We start from the raw sequence: 22,520 nt of genomic DNA, 5'->3' as shown, positions 1-22,520 counted from the left end.
TTTAATATCTACAAATCTTCTAGACTAAGAGAGTGCGCGCCAATCAATGAAACCTTATGGCTCAGATGATGGAGCCTCTCTCCCAATGTGAAGTCATGTGGAAAGGTGGTTTCTGATCTTCTGGGTCCCTCCAGGCTTTGAATTGAATTGATACAATTTTATTTCGAACTAAAGAAAAAGAAAAAATAAGCAATGACAAACAATACGAATAAAATGATGAAGCAGGTGGACTGTTACAATTAAGTAATATTTACAAAAAATGAAAACAAGAAATTAAAAGATACTGTCTTACACTTGCTTTAACTGTTCGAAAAAGTTCTCACCCATTCTCCATAAATGATTGATCCATAAATGGTTAACAGCCTGATAATTACTGATATAAATTTCCTTAACAAAAATATGCATTGGAAAAACACATCTCGCGCTGTCTTTTCTGCAGCCAGAGAGGAGCTGGGGACATTAAGCCAGGCCAGGGTGGAGGTCACCTTCCTGGACGTAGATCAGGATAGCCTGGAGACAACAAATGTATGGCTCTTCACATAATACATAAAAAGCACATTGTTCGAATGAGAAAGACAAGATCAGTCGCTCTAATGCCATTCATTCACCGAATTCCCAGACCGAAGGATCCCCACAGAGACAGAAAACCGTGCCCCTAAGCTCATTGTTGTTTCTCCTGGCTTTCCAATGACCCGTTAAAGAAAGAGAGGGAGATGTTATTTCAGACTGTTGTGTTACCAGAGCAGTGATGGCCCCCGCAGATACACAGGTATCCTGAACCCATCGCAACCAAGTGGGTCACTGGGAGAACCCGGACGGGTTGTGGAACACAGACACCACCCCCACCCCCCCCTGCTGGCCCCTTCTACCTCCCTATTGTCTGTGGACCAGTGTCTATTAGACTTGCCCATATCACTTGATAGCAGTGAGGATTGTTCCCTGGAGGGCTCTCTGGCTGAGAGTCCTCTGACAGTCAGGAAAACACACACACGCACGCACGTGTGAGTGCACATGCACATGCACGTACACATGCACATACACCTATACACACAAACAAAGGAGGCTCCCCGGTCAGGGAGAGGGCCTGCCGAAGAGACGGGGTCCTCTTGAATAGAGATGAAACAGTGTCAGCCATTGTGGTGGTGCGCCTTGTTCTATTTGGTCATGGATCAGGCTGGTGCTTTAGCAGAATCCTTTTTTTTACCATGTTTTGTTTGGTCGACATACTAATCATGTTTAATATATTATTTAATTTGGTGCTGCCCTAATCTGGTTTGGGGAAGTTACATCCAATCTTAACATACCCCACACCACAGGATAATCTTTTAAGAAATTGTGAGAACAACCCAGAATTTGGGGCTTTGCTGACCAGAGTTGGAAGGGTGAAATCGGGAACAAAATTGGACTTATTATCCTGTTCGGTGTTGTATCGTGTGCTGCATAACGACTAGTCGACTACTACTATTATATAGAATTTGGCAACTAGTACAAATAAGTGCCGTTGAAAAGTAAAAAGTAATGTCGAGTAGCGTTAATACTATAGAGTAAATTCCAGAGCCCTTTCAAATAAATAAACTTTATCGCTTCTAAATGAAGAAAATAACACAGTGCAGAGGAATAGTGGAGTGCAAAATTGGAATGGAGGCATTGATACACTGGAAATTGCCAAATATATTGACCACACTTTGCCCTAAACCCCCACAATTAGTGTGGTCCACTCCACATACAGCCATTTGCATTTGCTTGCACTGCTCAGACAGTAATTAGCACCTTCTCAGGGTCTGGAAACAATCGTAATGTAACTACTTGGTATTCATGTATTCTGAGATTAAAGGGAGCATGGTGCACTGTTGGAGAAAGCTGACTCTCCATTTCCCCTTTGCTCGTATGGTTTAGAGTAAATAAGATAACATAAGAAGGTTTCCATACCAGTAGGAGATGGAGAGAGAGATCAGGACAGGAGAGGAAGAGGTTTTGGATGGAAGGTAACTAGAGCCTCAACCAGGTGTCTTTCCCTGGACACTGCATTAGCGCTGCTCTTTATGAGGCTGTCCTTTACCACCACCTCCAGAACCTTTTGATTTGTTATGTTGCATACTGTTGCTCTTAGTTAAACGGATGTTAGGCTGCAGAGACCTGACTGGATACTATGTGCTTTAGTCATTAGCCATTATCCACTTGCAGTGCACATTCACTGCACTCATGTTTACTAGCATTGTCTGTTCAGTGTGTCAAGCAAATGATCTCAATGCCTACTTTTAACGAGAAGTGTCTAATTGGAGATGGTGAATGGCATAATTTTCTTCAATAGCGGTGTGATCAACCTTTCTGTTGTTGGCGAATTGTCCAAGCCTCCAGGACCTTTCAACATCCTTTCCGCGGAAATAAAAGGTCAACAATAAGTTTGAAATTTGAAATGCAAATTAAGACTTAATGTGCCTGGCCTGTATTTCTTTTTTTGGTCTCCATGTTTCCATGACTATTCGTGCGGTCAAGAGTCTTGGATCATAGACAGCAATCCCATATTGCAATAGGGCTGCTTCGCCATGGCGACCGTATGAGAGGGGGGATGTGTGGGTTTTGTTGGCTGCTGTGACCATGCGACACACCACAACAGCTCTAGGAGTGCAGATTCCAGTGGCTGATACGATGAGGAAGTGATTGCAGCTAGACATGATGAGAAGCATTAACCAGGGGGGCGTGCCATGCCGTTCATCTGATGGTGTCTTGGAGAGAGGGAGAGAGAAGGCGCTGTCAGGGTGAGAGACGAGAAGACCAAAGGGGATGGGAAACCTGCAGAATGTGATGAGGTATGGTGCTGCTGCCTGCTTGCCCTTGCTGCCTGGTTGTAGCTGTCAGGTTAATTGATTCAGGCAGCTGCCATGGTGCTATTAATTGCATGTCTGACAATTCAACTGGAGAGAGAATCGCCGGGATGCAGAATGGAAGGAGGATGGAGAGAGGAAAGGATATAGGATATGGGTTATACGGAGGATATGGGTTGAGGTTCACCTTTTGAGGAAGAGGAGGGGAAATGGCAGGAGGCCATCAAAGCCATGCAAAGAAAAAAAACAGTATTCTGAAACAATGTATGTGTTAGGGTTATTCATTTATTAATTCCTTTCCTTCAGAATAGGAAAAAGGCAAATCTGCTGCTCTTCCTTGAGGATAACTGTGAAAAAAACGATGGAGGCCTTTCTTGCGGCAAACATGGATGTGTGCAAGAAAGCACTCCACCATTTATCTTAATCCCCCTCATCCACGGATTGCCATGCACTACACTAATTTACACTTGGATTGGAAGTAAAACTCGCGAATAACTGAATCCTGTAAATACAAAGGATATTTTGTTGAAAGGATGAACCATAAGATTGTCTTCACAAGGCTATGGAGGTTGACTAGTCCATCTGTCATTTTCACCTGTGCAATAATTGTTAGAAGACGATGAATATTCGCGTTGCGGCTGATAATTTGGACAGTTGGAAAAGGCACACAGGCCTGGGTTCAGTTTGAGAGAGAGCCTCTTACAGGTGGAAGAGCCACTTTATTAAAGGAAATGCACCAAGCAAGCTGGTATTGTCTGATATACAGGAAGTTACCAAGCCAGCTTCCCTTAACTTGTGACCTGTTGGATGTTGGAAATCAAGCATCCTCATCTGATGAGGGCTTCTTTTGTCCCCCCTTCTCCTCCCTTGTTATTGTTTCAAGTTGATGCGTCAGGCCTTATTCCCTTCAATGCCCCAGCCAAGTAACGCTGAAGGCGAGGTGTGTGTGGACGCACTGGACATGTAGAGTTTCTGCAGCTGTTGACTGCGGCGTCTGAGAGAGGGTTAAGCTTCTCGGACACTTTTAGAATGGCACAATAATAACAGGTCTCTCCTATTGGCTGACCATACACACACACTAACACACACATAAAGTCCTCTTTCCTTCCCATGTTTCCCTTAGTCCGATGCAGAGTTCTTATACGCAGCAACATCCATGAGAAGGGGAAGGCACAGCTTACCTCACATTTGGATACTGTTGCCTTCCTGTGTTTACATAGATATGTCTGAAGCCGCGGACAGGGATTTGCATCCTCATTTTCAGTCTCTGGCGTGGGTTCCTCCCAACTCCCTTCTGACGATCCACCATTCACTAGTCGTCACGCTAGTAACTGGAGCTCTCCTTAAGCCGATTGGACTGTGTTTTGGCGATGAATGACATTTAGATCTGGTTGGACAGGTTTTGTTGGCGAAACAAAGAAGTACGTTGGAGGAGATGGAAGCAGTTTAACACCCTAACACCCCATACATGAGGTAGACACTAGTACTGAGGTTTATCAAGACATTAGGATTTACCTGATGAGTCGGCAAGCTCATGATTTTATTTATGGGAGCGCCCTATGGGAGCACAGCTGAGGCATTCTCATAAACAACCAAGATGGCTGCCGCTGATGCATCACACGTTTCTTCATAAATTATGTTGGTTAGCAAGGATCAGTCTGGATCTCTAGCTGCCACATCTCCGAGTGGGCGGGAGTCCTGAACGTGACTGACCTTCAGTCCTCGTAACAATCCAGTCGGAAGAACGGCTAAAACCTATTTTCCTCAGAGGAACTCTGCTAGTGCATACTTTTGTTCTTTAATAGTTGAATAGTTGTTATTGAGCCTATTTCTGCAATAGCTGAACTTATGGCTGTAGTTACTCTACTAATGTTTAAGTTTGCATTCATGGCTTCATCTTTGTCTCCAGCCATTGAAAACGCCCCTTGGAAACCAAAATGTATGGGGTCAGAACAGTCATTAATAATGAATGCACAGAGAAGGATTCACAAATGTATTTTGTGATTTATATATAAATTACTCTCTTCTCACAAATACATTTCAATGCACACAAATGGATATCGGTATTTATAAATGTAAAATAAATCCCTAAACAAAACTAAATTTCACAAACACATTTCTGATCCACACACAAATGTGTCTTGTTTTAAATAATTGTAATATAAATCCATAAATATATGAATTAAAAAAATATTTGCAATTTTCATCAAAAATGTATGACTGTTGTTACATTTATATAGAAAATGGAAACTTGAATTTACAAGACGCTTTTCATTTGTGAACTTGTTTGTATATGTGTGTGACCTGGGGCCGTATTCACAAAGCATTTTATCTTACCGCTAGGAGTGCTCCTAACTCGCGCTAAAACATTTTACGTAGGAGTTTTTTTCTTAAAAGTTATTCACAAAGCCGCTGAGACCTACTCTTACTAAGGATAAATCACAAAGAGTGAACTAAGAGTGACGCGCCGTTGCTATGGATTACGTAAATTCTCGTGCACGAGTTTAGAAGCAGGTGATTGGTTGTTCAGACGAGCCCACCGAATCACCGAAAAACAAGGAAATAGCCAAGGCTAGAAATTAATTCCTATTAAGTAGTTATAGTGCAGTTAGCAGAATACACGCATGATTAAAATTTTGTGCAGACCACGATAATGACGTTGTAGCCTGCACGTTCAAGAGAGAGAGAAAGCAAACAATAAAAATACGTAAAATTTAAAAGAAAATAAATGTTAAGAACTACACAAGCGTTGACTGATTTGTGCCAAGGTGTTTACCTAAAATGTGTTTTCAAAGTGATCCCTAAATGCCAGTCCACTCGGTTCCACACGGCCAAATTCATTGTCATGTTGATCATCATCATCATCATCATCATCATCATCATCATCATCATCATCATCATCATCATCGTCTGGCTGTGGAATGTTCCTCCGCTTGCAGAGGTTGTGTAGAATGGCACATACAGTGATTACTGTGCTTGCCCTCTCTGGGGTGAGGCGTATTTCGCCGTGGAGGACATGAACCGACGTTTCATCTGCCCAATTCCTCTCTCCACAACATTTTGTGTATGTTTGTGTGCTCTAGCATATATGGAAGAAATCAGTAAACAATAATAAATATGGATTCAACAAATAAAAGGCGTCAAAGAGCCAATACGATGTGTTTTACGCATAGGACTAAGCGTAATCTGCGTAATCACTTACATGTTATACTTTAACTGTGCTCCCGGTTGTGGATTGAGGTAGGGTGTCTAGAGCCACGTCTTGTATGGATAGTCACTGTCACCCAGTAAGTGACACCCAACTGGTACATCTGAAAAAGCTGCCTCAGACCGCTCTCCATTAAAATGCGCGAATCATGGGTAGCTGAAGCTCCAGGCCACTTTGCAACATCTTCCATTAAGCTATGTTAAAATTTGCATCAAAAACAACCTGCGTGTTGATGGAATGCACTTTCTTCCTATTGACGAACACGTCCTCGTCTTTTGATGGCGCAATTATTTTTATGTGCGTCCCGTCAATAGCACCGACCACACCGGGCATACCTGCAATTGCCATGAAGTTGGCTTTGATCCTGTGTAATTGTTGAATGTCAAAAGGAAAGTTTATGGCACGGCTGACTGATGGTTTCGATATTTTTAAATCGTCGGCATTGCAAAGTTGCATTTCCCCTGTTGCTAAATAACGTAGTGTGGCCAAACATTTTATTTCGGGACTGATCGGATTATTCCTGTTAGTCAGGGATGTTATTGCATCGCGATTAACTCCACAACAAGTTTAATACCCTACCATTTCGTCTCGCAGGCATTTACGATTCTTTGTGAATAGGTCTTACTGAGTTAAGAGTCCTCTTGAGGACTTTTAAGCTCTCCTAGACTTAGGTGCTACTTTTAGGCCTAAAATACTTTGTGAATTGCTCTTAGTGAAAAAAGTTAGGAGTCCTAAATGTAAGAGTGACACGCCCATTATTTTTAGGAGTTACTCCTAAATTCGCCAGTTAGGACCTACTTTTAGCCCTAAGATCCTTTGTGAATACGGCCCCTGGTCTGTATTTATATGTGGATTTTTGAGACTCTTCTGACGTGGCTGGATTCACAAATGCATTTTTTTCAACAAGGAAATCTCTGTATCAGATGCCTCCCTCGTTTTCAGCCAATCACATGACTGCAGTGACTGGGTTTTTAGATTGTCGGTGCCATTAAAGTAGAATTAATAATTGTTTAGTACTTTAACGGCACCGACAAAACCTAGTCGAAACTAGATGGTAAAAGTGTGTAGTTCAAAACGTGATGCAGCTTTTACTTCTTCGCCACCTAGAGATTGTTATGTAAGATCATTTAAAACCCCATGTTATTTCCCATAGACATTTGACCGAGGGAACCGGGAGGCTCGGAGGCTGGACTTATTCTTCAGAGGTCGGACTGCAGTCATGTGATTGGCTGAAAACGAGGGAGGCATCTGATTGGCTACAGAGAGTTCCTTGTTGAAAAAAATGCATTTGTGAATCCAGCCACGTCAGGAGTCTCAAAAATCCACACATAAATACAGACCAGTTCACACACAAATGCAAACAAGTTCACAAAGGAAAAGCGTCTTGTTAATACAAGTTTAACAGTTTGTATATGTAACAACATCCAAATACATTTTTGATGAAAATTGCTAATATTTTTTTAATTAATATATTTATGGATTTATATTACATTTATTTAAAACAAGGCAAATTTGTGTGTGGATCAGAAATGTGTTTGTGAATCTTATTTTTGCTTAGGGATTTATTTTACATTTATACATAGTACCGATATCCATTTGTGTGTGCATTGAAATGTATTTGTTAGAAGAGAGTAATTCGTATATAAATCACAAAATACATTTGTGAATCCTTCTCTGTGCATTCATTATTAATGAGACTGTTCTGACCCATAAAAATGTGAGGGTTCCAGACTAATACACATTTGCGAATTGGTCTGGCGATGTCGGGCTTGGATATAAACACACTTCGAAAAAAACAGATGCGGTGTCCTGAGTGTGTTCTGGTAGATAAATAATCACATTGAAGCACCATGCAGCTCCACAGCTGAGTACACAGACACACAAACTTTCTGTGTGTGTGTGTAATCATCCAATCTAGGAAAAATACCAACTGTATGACCATTGAAAATAACAGCATCACAAGTATACTTATTAGTGCCAAGTCAAATCAACAAATGAAACAAATCTATCAAACTCTGTTTAAGTCTGTATCTTTGCCGAGTTGCGTGTAACGCCTCTATCCAGCGCAACAAATTTTGTTTAGGAAACGTTCTCTATAGGGATTTTTTCTATAATGAATGACCGTTATTATAATCCATTCCTATCAGTGACAAAAACAAGCCATTTTAGAGGACGAACATTGACAGGGGGAAATTATTAGGTTTAAAATAGGTTGAAAGATTCTTCTTTAAAGACACCCAGTTGCTCATTGCCCCGTTACATTTCATAAGGTGCAATACAAATAGACTGGACAAATTCAAACATCTTACAACTTTATGGTAGTAAAAATTAATGACTGTTTGTTTGGGCGTTGTCCCTAAACTTCTGCAGCCCAGTCCACATCATTTGGGGTGGATTTTTAGATCTGCTCCGAAACCATGTCCTTGTCCTAACCTGCAGTGTGTTGTTCATGCCTCCCCGCTGGGGACTGAGCGGAGTCAACAGCCCTCAGCTCTACAGATGAGGCAGCCTGAGACTCGAGTCCACCGTCCTCATTGGCTCACCTGTCCCATGGAGGGTGATGGAAGAGTGTGGCGCTGGCCACTTCTGCCTGGGTCTGCTGCTCATAGCCTTGTTGTTAAACCACCAAGTCCCCATACCTGTTGGATTCTGGGAAAGGATTTTAAAGGGCATTTAAATGATCAACATTTTTATTTTGTTGGACTATTGTTAGGGGTGTACGGTATAATCAGTATAAAACACAGGTGTGAATTTGTGCTACGGTATGAATTTTGACGTTACCGTGTGACCGGTAGACAGTGTTGTGTGTAACACGTTACAAAGTAAGTAACACGTTAATGCAGCAACGTAAATACTATTTTGCGTAAAAAGTAAAGTTACACGCAACTACTGAAGATGAGGTAACGACACGTATTTCCTTTTTCTATTCGGCGCAACGTTACTTTTCCCAGGGACAGATTTGACAGCAATACTGCCCTCTCAGGCAGTATGCTATTGCGCAAGCACACAGGCGCAATAGTCCCTTCACAAGCTCACATTCCACACCGTACGAGACTATGGGGTCAGAACAGTCTCATTAATAATGAATGCACAGAGAAGGATTCACAAATGTATTTTGTGATTTATATATAAATTACTCTCTTCTCACAAATACATTTCAATGCACACAAATGGATATCGGTATATGTATAAATGTAAAATAAATCCATAAACAAAAATAAGTTTCACAAACGCATTTCTGATCCACACACAAATGTGCCTTGTTTTAAATAAATGTAATATAAATCCATAAATATATTAATTAAAAATGTATTTGGATGTTGTTAGATTTATATACAAACGGTTAAACTTGAATTAACAAGACGATTTTCATTTGTGAACTTGTTTGCATTTGTTTGTGAACTGGACTGTATTTATATGTGGATCTTTGAGACTCTCCTGACGTCGCTAGATTCACAAATGCATTTTTTAAAAGTAAACTTCACCGACGATGTAAAAACCCAGTCACTGCAGTCATGTGATTGGCTGAAAACGAGGGAGGCATCTGATTGGCTACAGAGAGTTCCTTGTTGAAAAAAAATGCATTTGTGAATCTAGCGACGTCAAAAATCCACATATAAATACAGACCAGTTCACACACAAATGCAAAAGAGTTCACAAATGAAAGAAGTCTTGTAATTTCAAGTTTTACAGTTTGTATATAAATGTAACAACATCCAAATACATTGCAATAGGAAAATTGCAAATAATATTTTTTTATTCATATATTTATGGATAGATTTTACATTTATTTAAAACAAGGTACATTTGTGTGTGGATCAGAAATGTGTTTGTGAAACTTATTTTTGTTTATGGATACATTTTACATTTATACATAGCGATATCCATTTGTGTGTGCATTGAAATGTATTTGTGAGAAGAGAGTCATTTATATATAAATCACAAAATACATTTCTGAATCCTTTCATTATTAATGAGACTGTTCTGACCCCATACGAGACAGACGCTGGTAGCGTGAAGCTGTCTCTGCATCTCTTCCACAGACATCGCTTCCGCAGGCATTTTACAAAGCCAGTGCTTAAGACCAAAAAAGCCAGCGTTGGAACGAGATAACAAACACCGTCACTGTTTACCTGTGTAAGGACATGGTTCCCTTTCAAAATGTCGATAGAAAGGGCTTTAAAGAGATGGTCAAAACACTCGATCCTAGGTACGCGTTACCTGCCCGCACATACTTCAGCCAAATTGAGATGTCAAAACTGTACGTCAAGGTCCGCAAGCAAGTGGAGAAAGAAATGCATACTATTAAACATTTGTGTTTTTCAGAGATGGAAGTAACTTTTTAAAGTAATTTAGCTTTTTTTTTTCATGCAGTTTTGCTGCCTAACCAGTATTTTACCCCTTCAGTAGCATTTCTAACGAAATTAGTAGATAACATTAACATACTGGGATATAATACCGTTACCATCTATGCCTCAAATCATACTGTGGTATATATTTTAGTCCATACCGTACCGTACAGCCCTAGATATAGAGTGGCAAAGTCACACCCCTTCCGGTAGAGCCCATGGGACCTATGAGATCGAAAAATATGAATGGGTTTCAATGGAGAGAAAGTAATTATCTTCTGGTCCCAGTCTTTATATGCCCCGGATTACACATATGTTTGTGGATTTAAATGATAATTTTTCATTCAAAGAAAACTAACCATTTTCGTGAAGAAGTTTGATAATGTTAGGTTTTTTCCAAGGGAGGATAAAAGCAGCAAAAGAGGTGAAAACCATTATAAGTCGGGGCATGTGGAGAGTTTCAGTTATGCCGATGGGGAGATTGTCAGTCTTGTCCACGCCAGTCGCAGGGAGCGTGACGGCACATACGAGACGTGTAGTCTTCCTCATTGTGTTTTCTCTACAGCCTTTAACTGTTAAAGGCTGTAGAGAAAACAAAAAGCTTTCTGTTTGTTATTGTTCAACTTTGCACTTCCCCGACTCAGGGATGAGCTGAGGGTTCATTAGGATGGTTAGTGATGACGACAGAAAGAGGGTCATGTTATCCCCTTATAATCTGTGTTTCACAGCCTCGGTTTAGTGAACAGAATATAAAGTGTAGTCTGTAGATCTCGAGCAAGTTAGCTGTTTGTACGATGGCAAAGAATCTTGTTACAAAGATTGAGCAAGAAAGGTCCCCCCCCCCCCCCAAAATATGGATTTGCGCAAAAAACCTGGACTGGGAACACTTTTCTGAATCCACCTCATGCATATAATAGTATGATGAAGAATTTTTTTTATCATGCTGAGATATTAACGTCTTCCTGTCCGCTCCCCCCCCTGCATACTTCCTGTCCCCCAGGGAGGAAGAGGAGAGCCTGCGGGACAAAATCCGCGCCGACCACGAGCGCGCCCTGCAGGAGGCCAAGGAGAAGCTGCGCAAGTCGCGGGCGGAGCTGCAAGCAGAGATCCAGACGGAGAAGGTGCGGGTGGTGGAGGAGCTGAAGAAGAAGGAGGCGGGGCCAAGGCCCCTCCCCCCCGTCCCCATGCCCAAAGTGGTGGGCGTCAGCGACGGCGAGCCGCCTGAGCCCGCCGTCAAGGAGAAGAGGGACAAGATCCGAGAGGTAAGCCCCCTGATGTAGGGTCTGTGGGGGGGGGGGGGGGATGGTATGTGTCACTCTGGGCCTTCACACGTTCTTACAAATCCTCGATCCCAAGCAACTTGATGGGTGGAATCATATCTAGGGAGTGAAGGCTGTTGCAGTGTGGCATTGTATGAAGGCTGGGCCAATATGATCAACAGACTTCATTAACCTTCCATCTCTTGCTAACCATGACTGTACAGTGTAGACTTCGTCTAGATTACAGCCACGCTTCATAATCAGCAGGACTACTGCAATTACCTCTGAACCGAGCTAAAGCAGATGAATGTTGTGTTCAGCAGTGTGCTGGAGCCCTCTCTGGGTGTGTCAGCACGGTTCAGGAGGAGTGGGAGGTTTGTTCGTCTCCAGGTCGGAGGGAAGGGCTGAACCAGGCTTGGGGAGAGAGAGCTGTTTTCATCTGAGGTGTTTTAGATTTATTCATGTTTGTGTGTGTGTGGAACGCAGGGGGAATGATAATATGCCTGATTATTATTAGTAGTATTAGTCGAGTGTGCGAGCGAGTGTCAGACAAAATCTCCATGAGCTTAGCCATATGCTTCTACCCCATGTTCCTTTGCATCTAAAAGGTGCTATGTGACTACCTCGCATCATGTACGCGTCTCGCTATGGGGCCACGCGTGAGTGCTGATCGCATTCCCAAGAAGAATACCTCCCCGTCCTTCTGTCTGTAAACAAACCCTTTGTTCCCGTCATAATTGTCCTTCAGTAAGAGAGAGCTACACTCTCCCCAAACCACGCAGAAGCTAGCAGCACACCGGCTGCAGCAAGGCATGACGGTTGGCCTGGTTGCTTTGCACAGCAAGAGTCATCAACAGACAAGGCTGCTGTACAAAAGTGCATTGTTTTTCATGCAAACAACCCTGTTATTTATATTTCTGCCAGAGGCGTGGGTTTCATTAGCTCTATTATGTTTCGATGGAGCATGGCGGTGTAGGTTCATTACCGAGCGGCTTCAAGACGCACACCGCACGTGTTGTTTCACAGTCTTCCACATGTGATGTCATTGTGATACGTCAGCATCGGTGCTCTCTGTCGCATCAGACGTTTACCAGGAGTATAGTATGATGATGATCTACGATGATAGCATCGGCAGGAAAAAGAAGAAGTAATTAGATGTGCTCAAGTTGATTAGTTCAGTGAGGTGCACTTGTTAGGTTAAGCATGCTCTTTATATTGAGTGTAAAAAGCCTTCTATTGGTCGGCCTAGAAGGCCTCTCCAGCCTTATCCTCCTCCAGCCTCATCTTATGTCTTGTAATGTATATATTTCAGTGACCGAATGGAACAAAATGACATGTTACCCTCATGACATCCATTGGACCAGAGCTATATGTAATTTTCTTTTCACACACCACACACATTACCATCCATTTGCTGCTAGTAGCCATTAGCCACCATTAGCCTTGTGTCCAAAGAGATAGTGCATACGCTAATAGGGGGAAGGCATGCTAGGATAAAGTGCTTTTTGTAAATAAACTGTTTCAGGGGTAAACAACTGCGTAAATCGAGTGTAATTGGATGGAATCAACTATAGCAAAAAGGCCCGCAGAACAAGATGGACTTTGACAAACAAGCAGGCTTTTTCCTGCGTAAAGTACCGCAAGCCAACAGTCATTGTGAGATCTACCTGTGAACCAGGGCCCTCTTACCCCATAGAGAAGCTCCGCTACGACAACGCTTTGACCCTCTACTGCTCCTGGTGGTTAACCACCACCATACAACATCTCACAACACATTCTGCCCACTTAAAAAAGAGCTCCAGGGTAACCAAGTGTGAAATCAGAAACATGCATTTTAAAGATGTAGAGGAAATAAAGAGACCACCAGTATGGCCCTCCGAGGCCTACCTTAAAGTTCACCGTAAGGGTAACTATATTCTCCAACCACAACCCTGCATACCCAAGCCAAACACTTTACATGACTCACAGGGGTGTGTGTGTGTGTGTGTGTGTGTGTGTGTGTGTGTGTGTGTGTGTGTGTGTGTGTGTGTGTGTGCGCGTGTGCGCTACAGATGCACGAGCCCATAAAGGGACGACACAGACTCCCTGAGGAAGCACAGAATCTGCCGAGAAGGCAATAAGCCCTCGTTCTTCCTCTCTCGCCCTCGCTATGGTCCTGTGCCATGTAGTCTGTGTGCGTGCCGAGCTCAGCTTTAACTCCATCTTATTCCTCCCCCTCTCTCTGGCTTCCTCTCTGCCACTCTCTCCCGCTACACCTTGCCCCTGGCTCTAATCCCGTTTATTGTGCTCTTCCTCTATGCTGATCTCTCTATTCTCTCTACTCTCCCTAATGTCTCGCTCTCACCCCCCTCACCGCCTCTTTCAACCCACCTGTCCCACATATCTATCTGGCACTCTACCCGACTCATGTAGTATTCTGAATACTGCTGTGTGTGTCTGTGTGTGTGTGTGTGTGTGTGTGTGGACGGTGAGCACAAAGCGAGGAATTCTTAAGTTCTTTAAGCGGTCGTAAAGCCTTGAAAAGCACGGTACATAAATGTAGAGAAAATGAAAGTTCAAATGAATGGCTCCACCCGGCTAACATCAAACGATGCTCTATGAAGAAGGAGATCAGAGGACCCGTGGGGAGCTGCTTTAATAGGATACGATGAGGCCGTTTATTACGGGTTGGTTGCCATATTATGCTTTAATCAGCTGGATTTTAAATACATTTACAGTAGGTTAGGGTACACTCCAAAATATCATCCATAGTAAATCCATATTATTTACACTTGAGCATGCTAGTGCTAACCAGATTCTCACACAAATAATAAAATATAAATAAATATTCAATAAATAAATATATTTTATGATGGAGTTGAAGAACATTTCCATTTTAATATATGATGAGTTAAGAACAGTTGCATGCATGGTGGCTTACTTATACAGCAGGCACAATAAGTTTGTCAGCTACTGTGATCTACTGCCTAGCATATTTTCGGTTTATCAAATACCCAGATAAGCAAGTCACACCCCTCCAGGTCGCTGTGATGACTGCGTCAAGTCAGGTGCCACTGCTGCGTCGTGGGCGGTTGACCTGTCGGCTGAGGACCAGGCCGGGTCTGAGGCCCCGATTGGGGCTGAGGCCCAACGATCAGCCCCAGCCTGAGGCCCAGGCTGGGGCTGAGCGATGGACATGTCGACTGAGGCCTCGTTGGCTGAGGCCCAGGCTGGTTCTCAGCTGATGGAAGAGAGTGGGAGGCTGGAACAGAGAAGCTAGCATACCACACATCCCACCAAGCTCTTCCTTCCCTGGGCTTCTGCCACGGTAACTGTTAAACACACAGCGGCCTGCTTTACTGATGTCTGCTGGGTGGGTGTGGTTGTGTGTGAGGGTGTGTGTGTTAATATACAACATAATACACACGAGAAGGAGTTTACTGGAAGGCTTCCAACATTTATGTCTAAAAAGCTGTAGGCCTATATGATTCCTGGGCTGTTTACAACGTCCTGTTCCTTTTGGTTAAAAAGTAACCTGTATACTGTCGCTATAACGGTTTAAAGCTACAGCCACTATCCATGGAGAAAGTCTGTCGTCAGTAGGTGACACGTCATGTGTTTTACTGCTGAAATGACCTCTACTGCTAATGGTTTGGGATCCAAATGAGTCAGAATTATTTTATACTGATTGAACACTTATATATTGATTAATTCTACGGATGCACGCAGTTCAACTCAATTCTTTGGTAATGCTGTGTTCTTGAGCCTATGCTGGGATGGACTGCACAAGGGAGGATTTTATGAATAGAGGTGAATTTAGTGTGTTGTTGCTCTGTAACAACCTGTGACGGCCTTATCCCATCACAGCAGGTCTGGTATGGTGCTCCGGAACAGGTCTTGGCTGGGTGTTCTGTGGGAATCCTCCATAGCGCCACTATTTTAATCATCTGTTATTTTAGTTTTTAATGAGCTCGGTGGGAGAGCGTTGCGGCGTTATGCTAGGTAGTCTTAATATTACATGACTCACCCGCTCCTCAGTTGTTCTCAGAGGCAGGGTGGTAGAGCGCAGCTTGGAAGGAACGTGTGTTTTTAAAAGAAGAGTCATGGCTCTGTTGCTCTTGGAACGCCAAGGGAGTGTCTGCAAACTTCCAATGCTACCACTAACTGAACCAAACGGTAGTGGGAAAGAGTCAGCTGGTAACAGGAACGCGGGTTACAGGGACAGATGCTAGGAATGGTGCCGGAGGGTTTGGTATGGCTGCTCCATCTTCTGTTCTGCTGTACTGGGTTCAGCCCAGTGGAATCCTGAGCCCATTCGTTCCAGTGTGACTTCAACTCTCTAAGAGACTCTTCTTCTCCTGTCGTGACTGATTTACTGGCAGGCCTCATAGGCATGGTGGGGGGTTGGTGTTTACAGCTGTATGACCTCCAGAGGTCACTCCTTACTGCAGCTGTCTAGGGCTCTGATACATCACTTGGATTGATCCCTGTAACACAAGGCTCCACAATGCATGTGATCAGCCGGCAGAGCAGGTCTACAGCAGCTGCTTTGGAGATGGAGGTGCCTCTCAAGAAGAAGGTCACCAGCTCTACCGGTCGCCCCCTACTCCTCCTGTCCTTTAGGAAGTGGCTCACTGCTGCTGACAGGCCACTGGTCACCGTGCTCTGACATCCCCGTGGCTGTGGGTCTATTGCCAAGCGCTGAGAACCCTTATGGGGGACGTTTCCAGTCCAGAGCTATGAGGCCCTTGTATGCAGTGTCAAATAAGTCGCCTAAAAATAAAAGATGTTGTTCTGAAGGAACATATGGCCTATATGCAAGCGTCAGTCTTTGCTAAAACTAAAAGATGTTGTGAAGGCCTGTACAAGCGGCAATAGGCTTGGACACATCTGCGCGATAAGGCGTTACAACAGTTAATAGATATTTTTTGTGTCACACACATGACACACAGCATGCGCAAGCTCACGTTCAGTGACTACTATATGTGACAACGCAATGCAAGAGAGCGATTGAGGACGTTAAGAAGATACTAAGAAAAATTAGAGAATAGCGCCGTCAGATTTTTTTCAGTTATCGTGGCCTTTTTTGTGACTTTATGAAGTTAAGATTTAGCCTCATGTGCTTGCAGTTAACGCACGCTTGTTGCGCTGATCGGTTGACAATTCCAAAACGCCTTGCATTTGTTTAATATAGGCGTGATTTCACGGTACAAACGTAAACGTGTCAATACTAGTGCGAGAAAAATCGACTTCAACTGTCGGCCTGGGTCGGGCTCGGACTTATCTTGATGCCTGTCGGGCTCGGGTCGGGCTTGGTTACTTCTCTGTCGGACGCGGGCGGGGCTCGAACAGAAAAATGCAGACCGTTCCACACTCTATTGCAGTTCTATGGCTCATGCACGCATCCAAAGTTGTTTTCTCAGCCTAATCTTAAATCACACAATTTGCTAGACCGTTACACGGCTTCCCTAGAGAGACAAACCAATAAACCAATAATAGCAAACAGTAAGTAGTGCCTTGGATTGAATCCCCTCCCCCTATTTTTTGCTGAGGAATTGTGTCTAATAAGCTACCTGATTTAACGATTCCTACCAATGCTAGATTTAGTTTTAATGTTATGCAGCAAGAGTGCACTTTACTTGCTGTTTACCTTTTGAAACCAATGTTCATTTTGGGAGTTATGCAAAAGTCTCTGATTGTACTTGAATACAAGTCTAAACCACGTCAACATTCTTGTTGAATGTTCATACTTTGCAGAATTGCACATGCACAATTGATTGAAATCGGTTTGAAAAAAAACTTTGGCCTAAATGGTCTGTTATTCTTTCAGTTTTGTTACCTTGTAGGGCTATACTTTTTTAAATAGGGAAATAATTTTGGTGATACTGTTACTTGCAAAATAGTCTTAAAAACCAACATGAAAAAGAATTGTGATAAGATTGTGGATCGTGATCCTGCCTGAAAGAAATCGTGATGTCATTTTTGCCATATTGCCCACCCCTAGCACAGGCAATCGTAAAAAGGAACAAGACACGTTTACTCAGATGATGACAGCCTGGAAGACGGAGAAAAAGAATGCCGATGCCATCACTTTCCAAGTGATGGCATTGGCCTCCATCATAAAGGGCCGTCCAATTACAAATCAACAGTTCGGAGATGCTGTTTGAATAATGTAAAATAAACTAACATAAGAGACAGCAAACGGCAGACAAAGCTCTGAAGAGGGTAGAAGCATGTGCAAAGGATAAAGCAGTGGTTTAGGGACGTGGCACCAAAGTTACAGCCCTTACTTGAAATTTAGGTTTTGATTTTCAAAGCATTATTCCAATAAATCTATATCCTTTCTTTCACTGGCACCAATGGGACTTAGGAAAAAATTTCCTGGCATCCACATGATAAATGGTGGCAGTATTCAGCCCTGCAACCTCTTCAGTGTGTGTGTGTATGCGTGTGTGCGTTTATGTTTGTGTGTGAGAATGTGGGGCATGCATCGCGGAAGGTAGAAAAGCGGTAAGTAAGTATTCCAGCTGCCATCTTTGCAGACTCTATGGGTTGGAGAGAGGGAGGTAAGGGTGTTGGTGGCGTATTTTTAAGAGAGAGGAGAAAAGGGGGGCTTGAGGTGGCGTTATTTAAATCAATCAGGCTGACTGCGGAGGTCAATCGGGGCAGAGCAGCTTCACTCAGCCAATCAGAAGGCTCCTGCAGACCTAAGATGGATGCTTCGGGGAGCCTAGCTGATTTCTTTCTCGTTTCTCAGTGGCACACGTATTGGCCGCACTCTCAGCACGCTCAAAGCCTCCTTATGAATATTTCAAGTGTGTGTGTGACCTTGGTGCATCAGGATAAGGTTGTGGGAATCCCTACTGTTCTTTTCCCCTCTCAGGCTGGATGGCTTGGTGTCACATCAGGCCTCCTGTGTGCCAGTCCCGGCAGACGGACAGACAGCGGGTACCTGTTTGACGGGCACTTGGCTGGCATTGAGAAGGTCATAGTTCCTAGCGTACACAACCCCCCCTCCCTCCAGGTGTCCGGTAGTTGATGGCATTTCCGGTTGACAGGACCCTTAGTCTGCTCCACATCCACCAGGGCATTCTGCAGGCCTGCACTCATCTTTTCACCACGCTCTACCTTCTAGTGCTAAAGCCCAAGGATGGCATGGGAATGCATAACCAGACGGGTGATCAACAGGTTCTCTTTACGATGAATGGATTTTGATTCAGAGGATTTCTGCAGCGTAATATTAGCAACCTGTTTACTGCTGCTAAACTGGAATTTCCATAGCCATTCAGTGTTAATGAGGTAATTGAGAGGATAGGGTAGCTTGCATCAGCTCCCCTCTGCATGCATCAGCCAACCTGGTCAACTCATAACATGTGCTAAACTCACACTGACCTTTACCAGGCTTGAGCCATGCATGCAGTCAACACAGCTCTAGTTTTTGTTTATTTAAGTCTCAGAGATGTATAGAGAGCAAGACTCTGTCTTAATAACTTGGGTCCATTTAAGGCAATTCCAAGGCGAGGCACAACATATAATGTTGCATGATTATTGCGTCTACCCTGGTTTTATCAACAGTCGGCTCAATGAAATTAATAAAGATAGACGGACCAGATGATAAAGGAAGTCTGCAGAAACAGACCTCAGTATAGTTAGTACATAGTACATAGGGCTGCTAGATTATGGGAAAAATCATAATCACGATTATTTTGGTCAATATTAAAATCACGATTATTCAAACAATTATTTTTGAGTTTGAAAACATGTTGTATTTATTCAGCATGTCTCTCCCAAAAAAGACGTAACTGAGAACTTTGAAATTTCGGCTTAGAAAAATAATATACAGATATGTATCCAGCTGTTCTGCCCTTTCTATAAAATATTAAATATAGTATTAAATATATAGTACAGTTTACTACTACTACTGCCTCTAGTGAGGATGCTTTTAATGTGATTAGGTTTAAGTGTGGTTTATTTATGTAAGTGAAGCAAATAATGCACACAAATAATGCACATCTAAAGCAGTTACTTATGAAATATCCATCCAACTGTAATCAGCTTTAATGAAACGAGATGCAGAATGCTGATTACACTAGATGTGTAATCGTTTGATGGATGTATGGATAGAAGGATGGCTAAACATGTAGCTTGCTTTGAGCAGCTTGGAGCCAAATGTTCTGTGGGATGTCTTTTAAATTTAGTTCCTATTAAGTTCCCTGTGAAACTAATTGCATGCTCAACAGGGACAGATATCTTATCATTTTGTAAACAAACTCCTTACTTGAACACAAATGGTAGTCAATGTCACATTCTTTTAAATAATATTGTATGCCCTTTATGATAACATTTTATGTTGCCATATCCAACAAGATAATTGCACAAAGCATCTGATGAAGCTATACTTGAACTGGCTGTTAAGTGAAGCCCAAAGATTGCCACCACCAAGCAGGGTGATACACGACCCAGCGACCGACGTACAGCCAGCGTCATGGATGTGAAGGCACTGTTTGAGGTGGCCAACTCGATAGGGGCGTGGTCGGGCGTTCCTGAAGCTATGCTGGATATCTACAACTATGCAGTGATTCGGGTATCAAAAGATTTAATAATCAATAATTGGAAGAGATGGCTCTTGGGTGCACTTGATGGCTAGACACTAGAGCTCATGATAGGTGTCATGATGTTTTTTGTAGGTCTCCTATCCATGTGAATCCGTATGGTTTCAGTTTTCCCGTTGTAAAAGTACACAATGTGTGATCATGTGACTCCCGAGACTTCTGTTTTGTCCCCCCCCCGGCCCGTGGGATTGGCTTAAGCGGCTCCATGCTTCTGTCACCAAGCAACCGGGCGTCCTCCGCATACGCGCTGTAGTGGAAGCCGTTGGGTTATCAGATGGCAGTGTGGTTTGCCAGCAGGCTCTTGACGTCCCCCTTTTGGGGTATGCTCGGTCATACCGTCTATTAGACCATTAAACCTGGGCTACCACACGGATGCCTATCTCTGGATGGTTATATTTAGATGGGCGGACTGTAACTCTACTGATGCAGACTGCTTCTAGGAACACTTCGCCACAGGAGTGATGCGGTAGGCCCTGTTGGCATGGTGATGAAGGTTTTTATGACCCAGTGGATAATGGTGGCAGTACATATATCAGTGGGCGGTGTGCGCTAAGCAGTATTCTTTTGATTGTGAATTTCTGCAGTGGTGATCTCCCATACTGAATTATCCCTTTTCTTTGTTGTATGTTTTGTTTAGGATAAGTTTTGTGTATTTGGTTAAAGATGGTTCAGTTCAGGTAAGGGTTTTGCGTTGTTAAAGTCACAGTAGGATCCAGGAGAAAACACTGCATCATGGGAATATTTTGTCACACTGATTCAGAGGCCATTGAAGCACCAAACTACATGTGTGTTCATGGTTATTTTAATGACGTCACCAGCATTATTCTGACGGAGTTTGAATATGTAGAGATAACTTTCTACTGTTAAACCAAATCTAATCTGAAACACCCATCTAATTAAATTGCAATCCGACGTTGATGGTTTCATCTTGGCTGCCATCTTGTTTTTTAAGGATGGAGCAGACAGGTTAATGAGTGACTCATGGAAAGAGCTTGTCACTTTGGCTAGTGGACAAAAATGATATTAGTTCCTCTCCCTCTTCTCAAATACGCCTCAATGGCAAGGAGGAGCTGTCAAGATCTCTCCGCACTCTCCCTGCGTTAATGTCCAATTAGTCTGCCAAAATCCTTGTAGCCGAGCAGTCAACATCCTCAAAGCTAGGACCGTCCCACAGGGCCTCCGCATATGGCCCTCTCAGAGTCTGATAAGGCGTCCAATCAACATGTATCAAAGGGTAGCAGCACGTGCCTAAGTGTCGTGTCCATGTCCCAGCCTGTGTAAACGTGATTTATTGACCTCAGTGTTCACGCTGCGGACGTCACGGAAATGCCAACGCCAAGAAGAGAGTGAGACCCGGGCACGGATCCCTGTGAGCCCGACTAGCCACCCACCGCAGGGGGAGTGAGGGGGAGGGGGGAGAGGGGAGAGAGATCTGGAGGTTATTTTCAACATGGCTGCCTTGGCCAAGAAGAGGCCAGAAACACAAACTCATAGGCAGGTAGAAAGAGAGACGGACAGGCCGAATTGTGCCCTGTTTAACGGCAGTGTTCGAAGGTAGTTCTATCTCTTCACTTTATACACTTTGGCTTTGTGCTTTGCATGTTAATGAGCATGGCGCCTAGTCGAACGCGTGTACGTTCAACTAGCTTTGACTATAGTCAAACCCATACTGAAAACGTGTTGTGTTGATGTGCGGCTGGGTCTATTCTTTGTAAAGTAGTTGCATTTCAAGTGTTGTGTGTGATTGTGTTGCAGATGATGAAGCACGCCTGGGACAGCTACCGACAGTACGGCTGGGGTCACAACGAGCTGAAGCCCCTGGCTAAGAAAGGACACACCACCAATATCTTCGGTAAGACTTCCTCACACAGACAGAGAATTCATGCATTTTTCTAGCTGATATCTGACTGGATATCGTACCATTAAATAAATATCACAAATATCATGCACTGTGGGATGAATGCTAACCTGGGGGGTTAGTCCCTGGTTACCTGGGACCCCATGTCGCAGCACTGTGGGCTGAATGCTAACCAGGGGTGTTGGTCACTGTTCTCAGTGATACCAGGCTCCCACTATCTCCTCTCTCTTCTCTCTTTCTTCTTTCGTTCTCCTCTTTCCCTCTCTCCTCTGTTGGAGGAGCAATAATGTTGATGTGGAGGACAGATATAAACTGAGCCATTGTCTCTAGAGAGCTAGCTGTTAGCAATTCAGCACAGGATATAAGGCATCTCCTTGGAAGGAAGGAAGGAAGGGATCAAACCAGAGGGAACCAGAGACAGGACCACCCT

General features: G+C 43.4%; 1 protein-coding gene across 2 annotated transcripts in view; it reads left to right on the top strand.

Moving 5' to 3' along the window:
- Positions 1 to 22,520, top strand: part of man1a2 (mannosidase, alpha, class 1A, member 2) — a 97,008-nt gene that overhangs the window by 20,405 nt on the left and 54,083 nt on the right. For both annotated transcript variants that reach the window (XM_030343324.1, XM_030343325.1), the window contains exons 3-4: positions 11,383 to 11,644; positions 21,988 to 22,084. In XM_030343324.1, the coding sequence (XP_030199184.1) occupies positions 11,383 to 11,644; positions 21,988 to 22,084 (359 nt within the window). The remainder of the gene's footprint in view (positions 1 to 11,382; positions 11,645 to 21,987; positions 22,085 to 22,520) is intronic.

The sequence above is a fragment of the Gadus morhua genome, chromosome 20, assembly GCF_902167405.1.
Source record: "Gadus morhua chromosome 20, gadMor3.0, whole genome shotgun sequence".
In the NCBI taxonomy this organism is placed as follows: Eukaryota; Metazoa; Chordata; class Actinopteri; order Gadiformes; family Gadidae; genus Gadus; species Gadus morhua.
The sequence above is the reverse complement of the archived record's forward strand: the minus strand, read 5'-3'. Positions and strand labels throughout refer to the sequence as shown.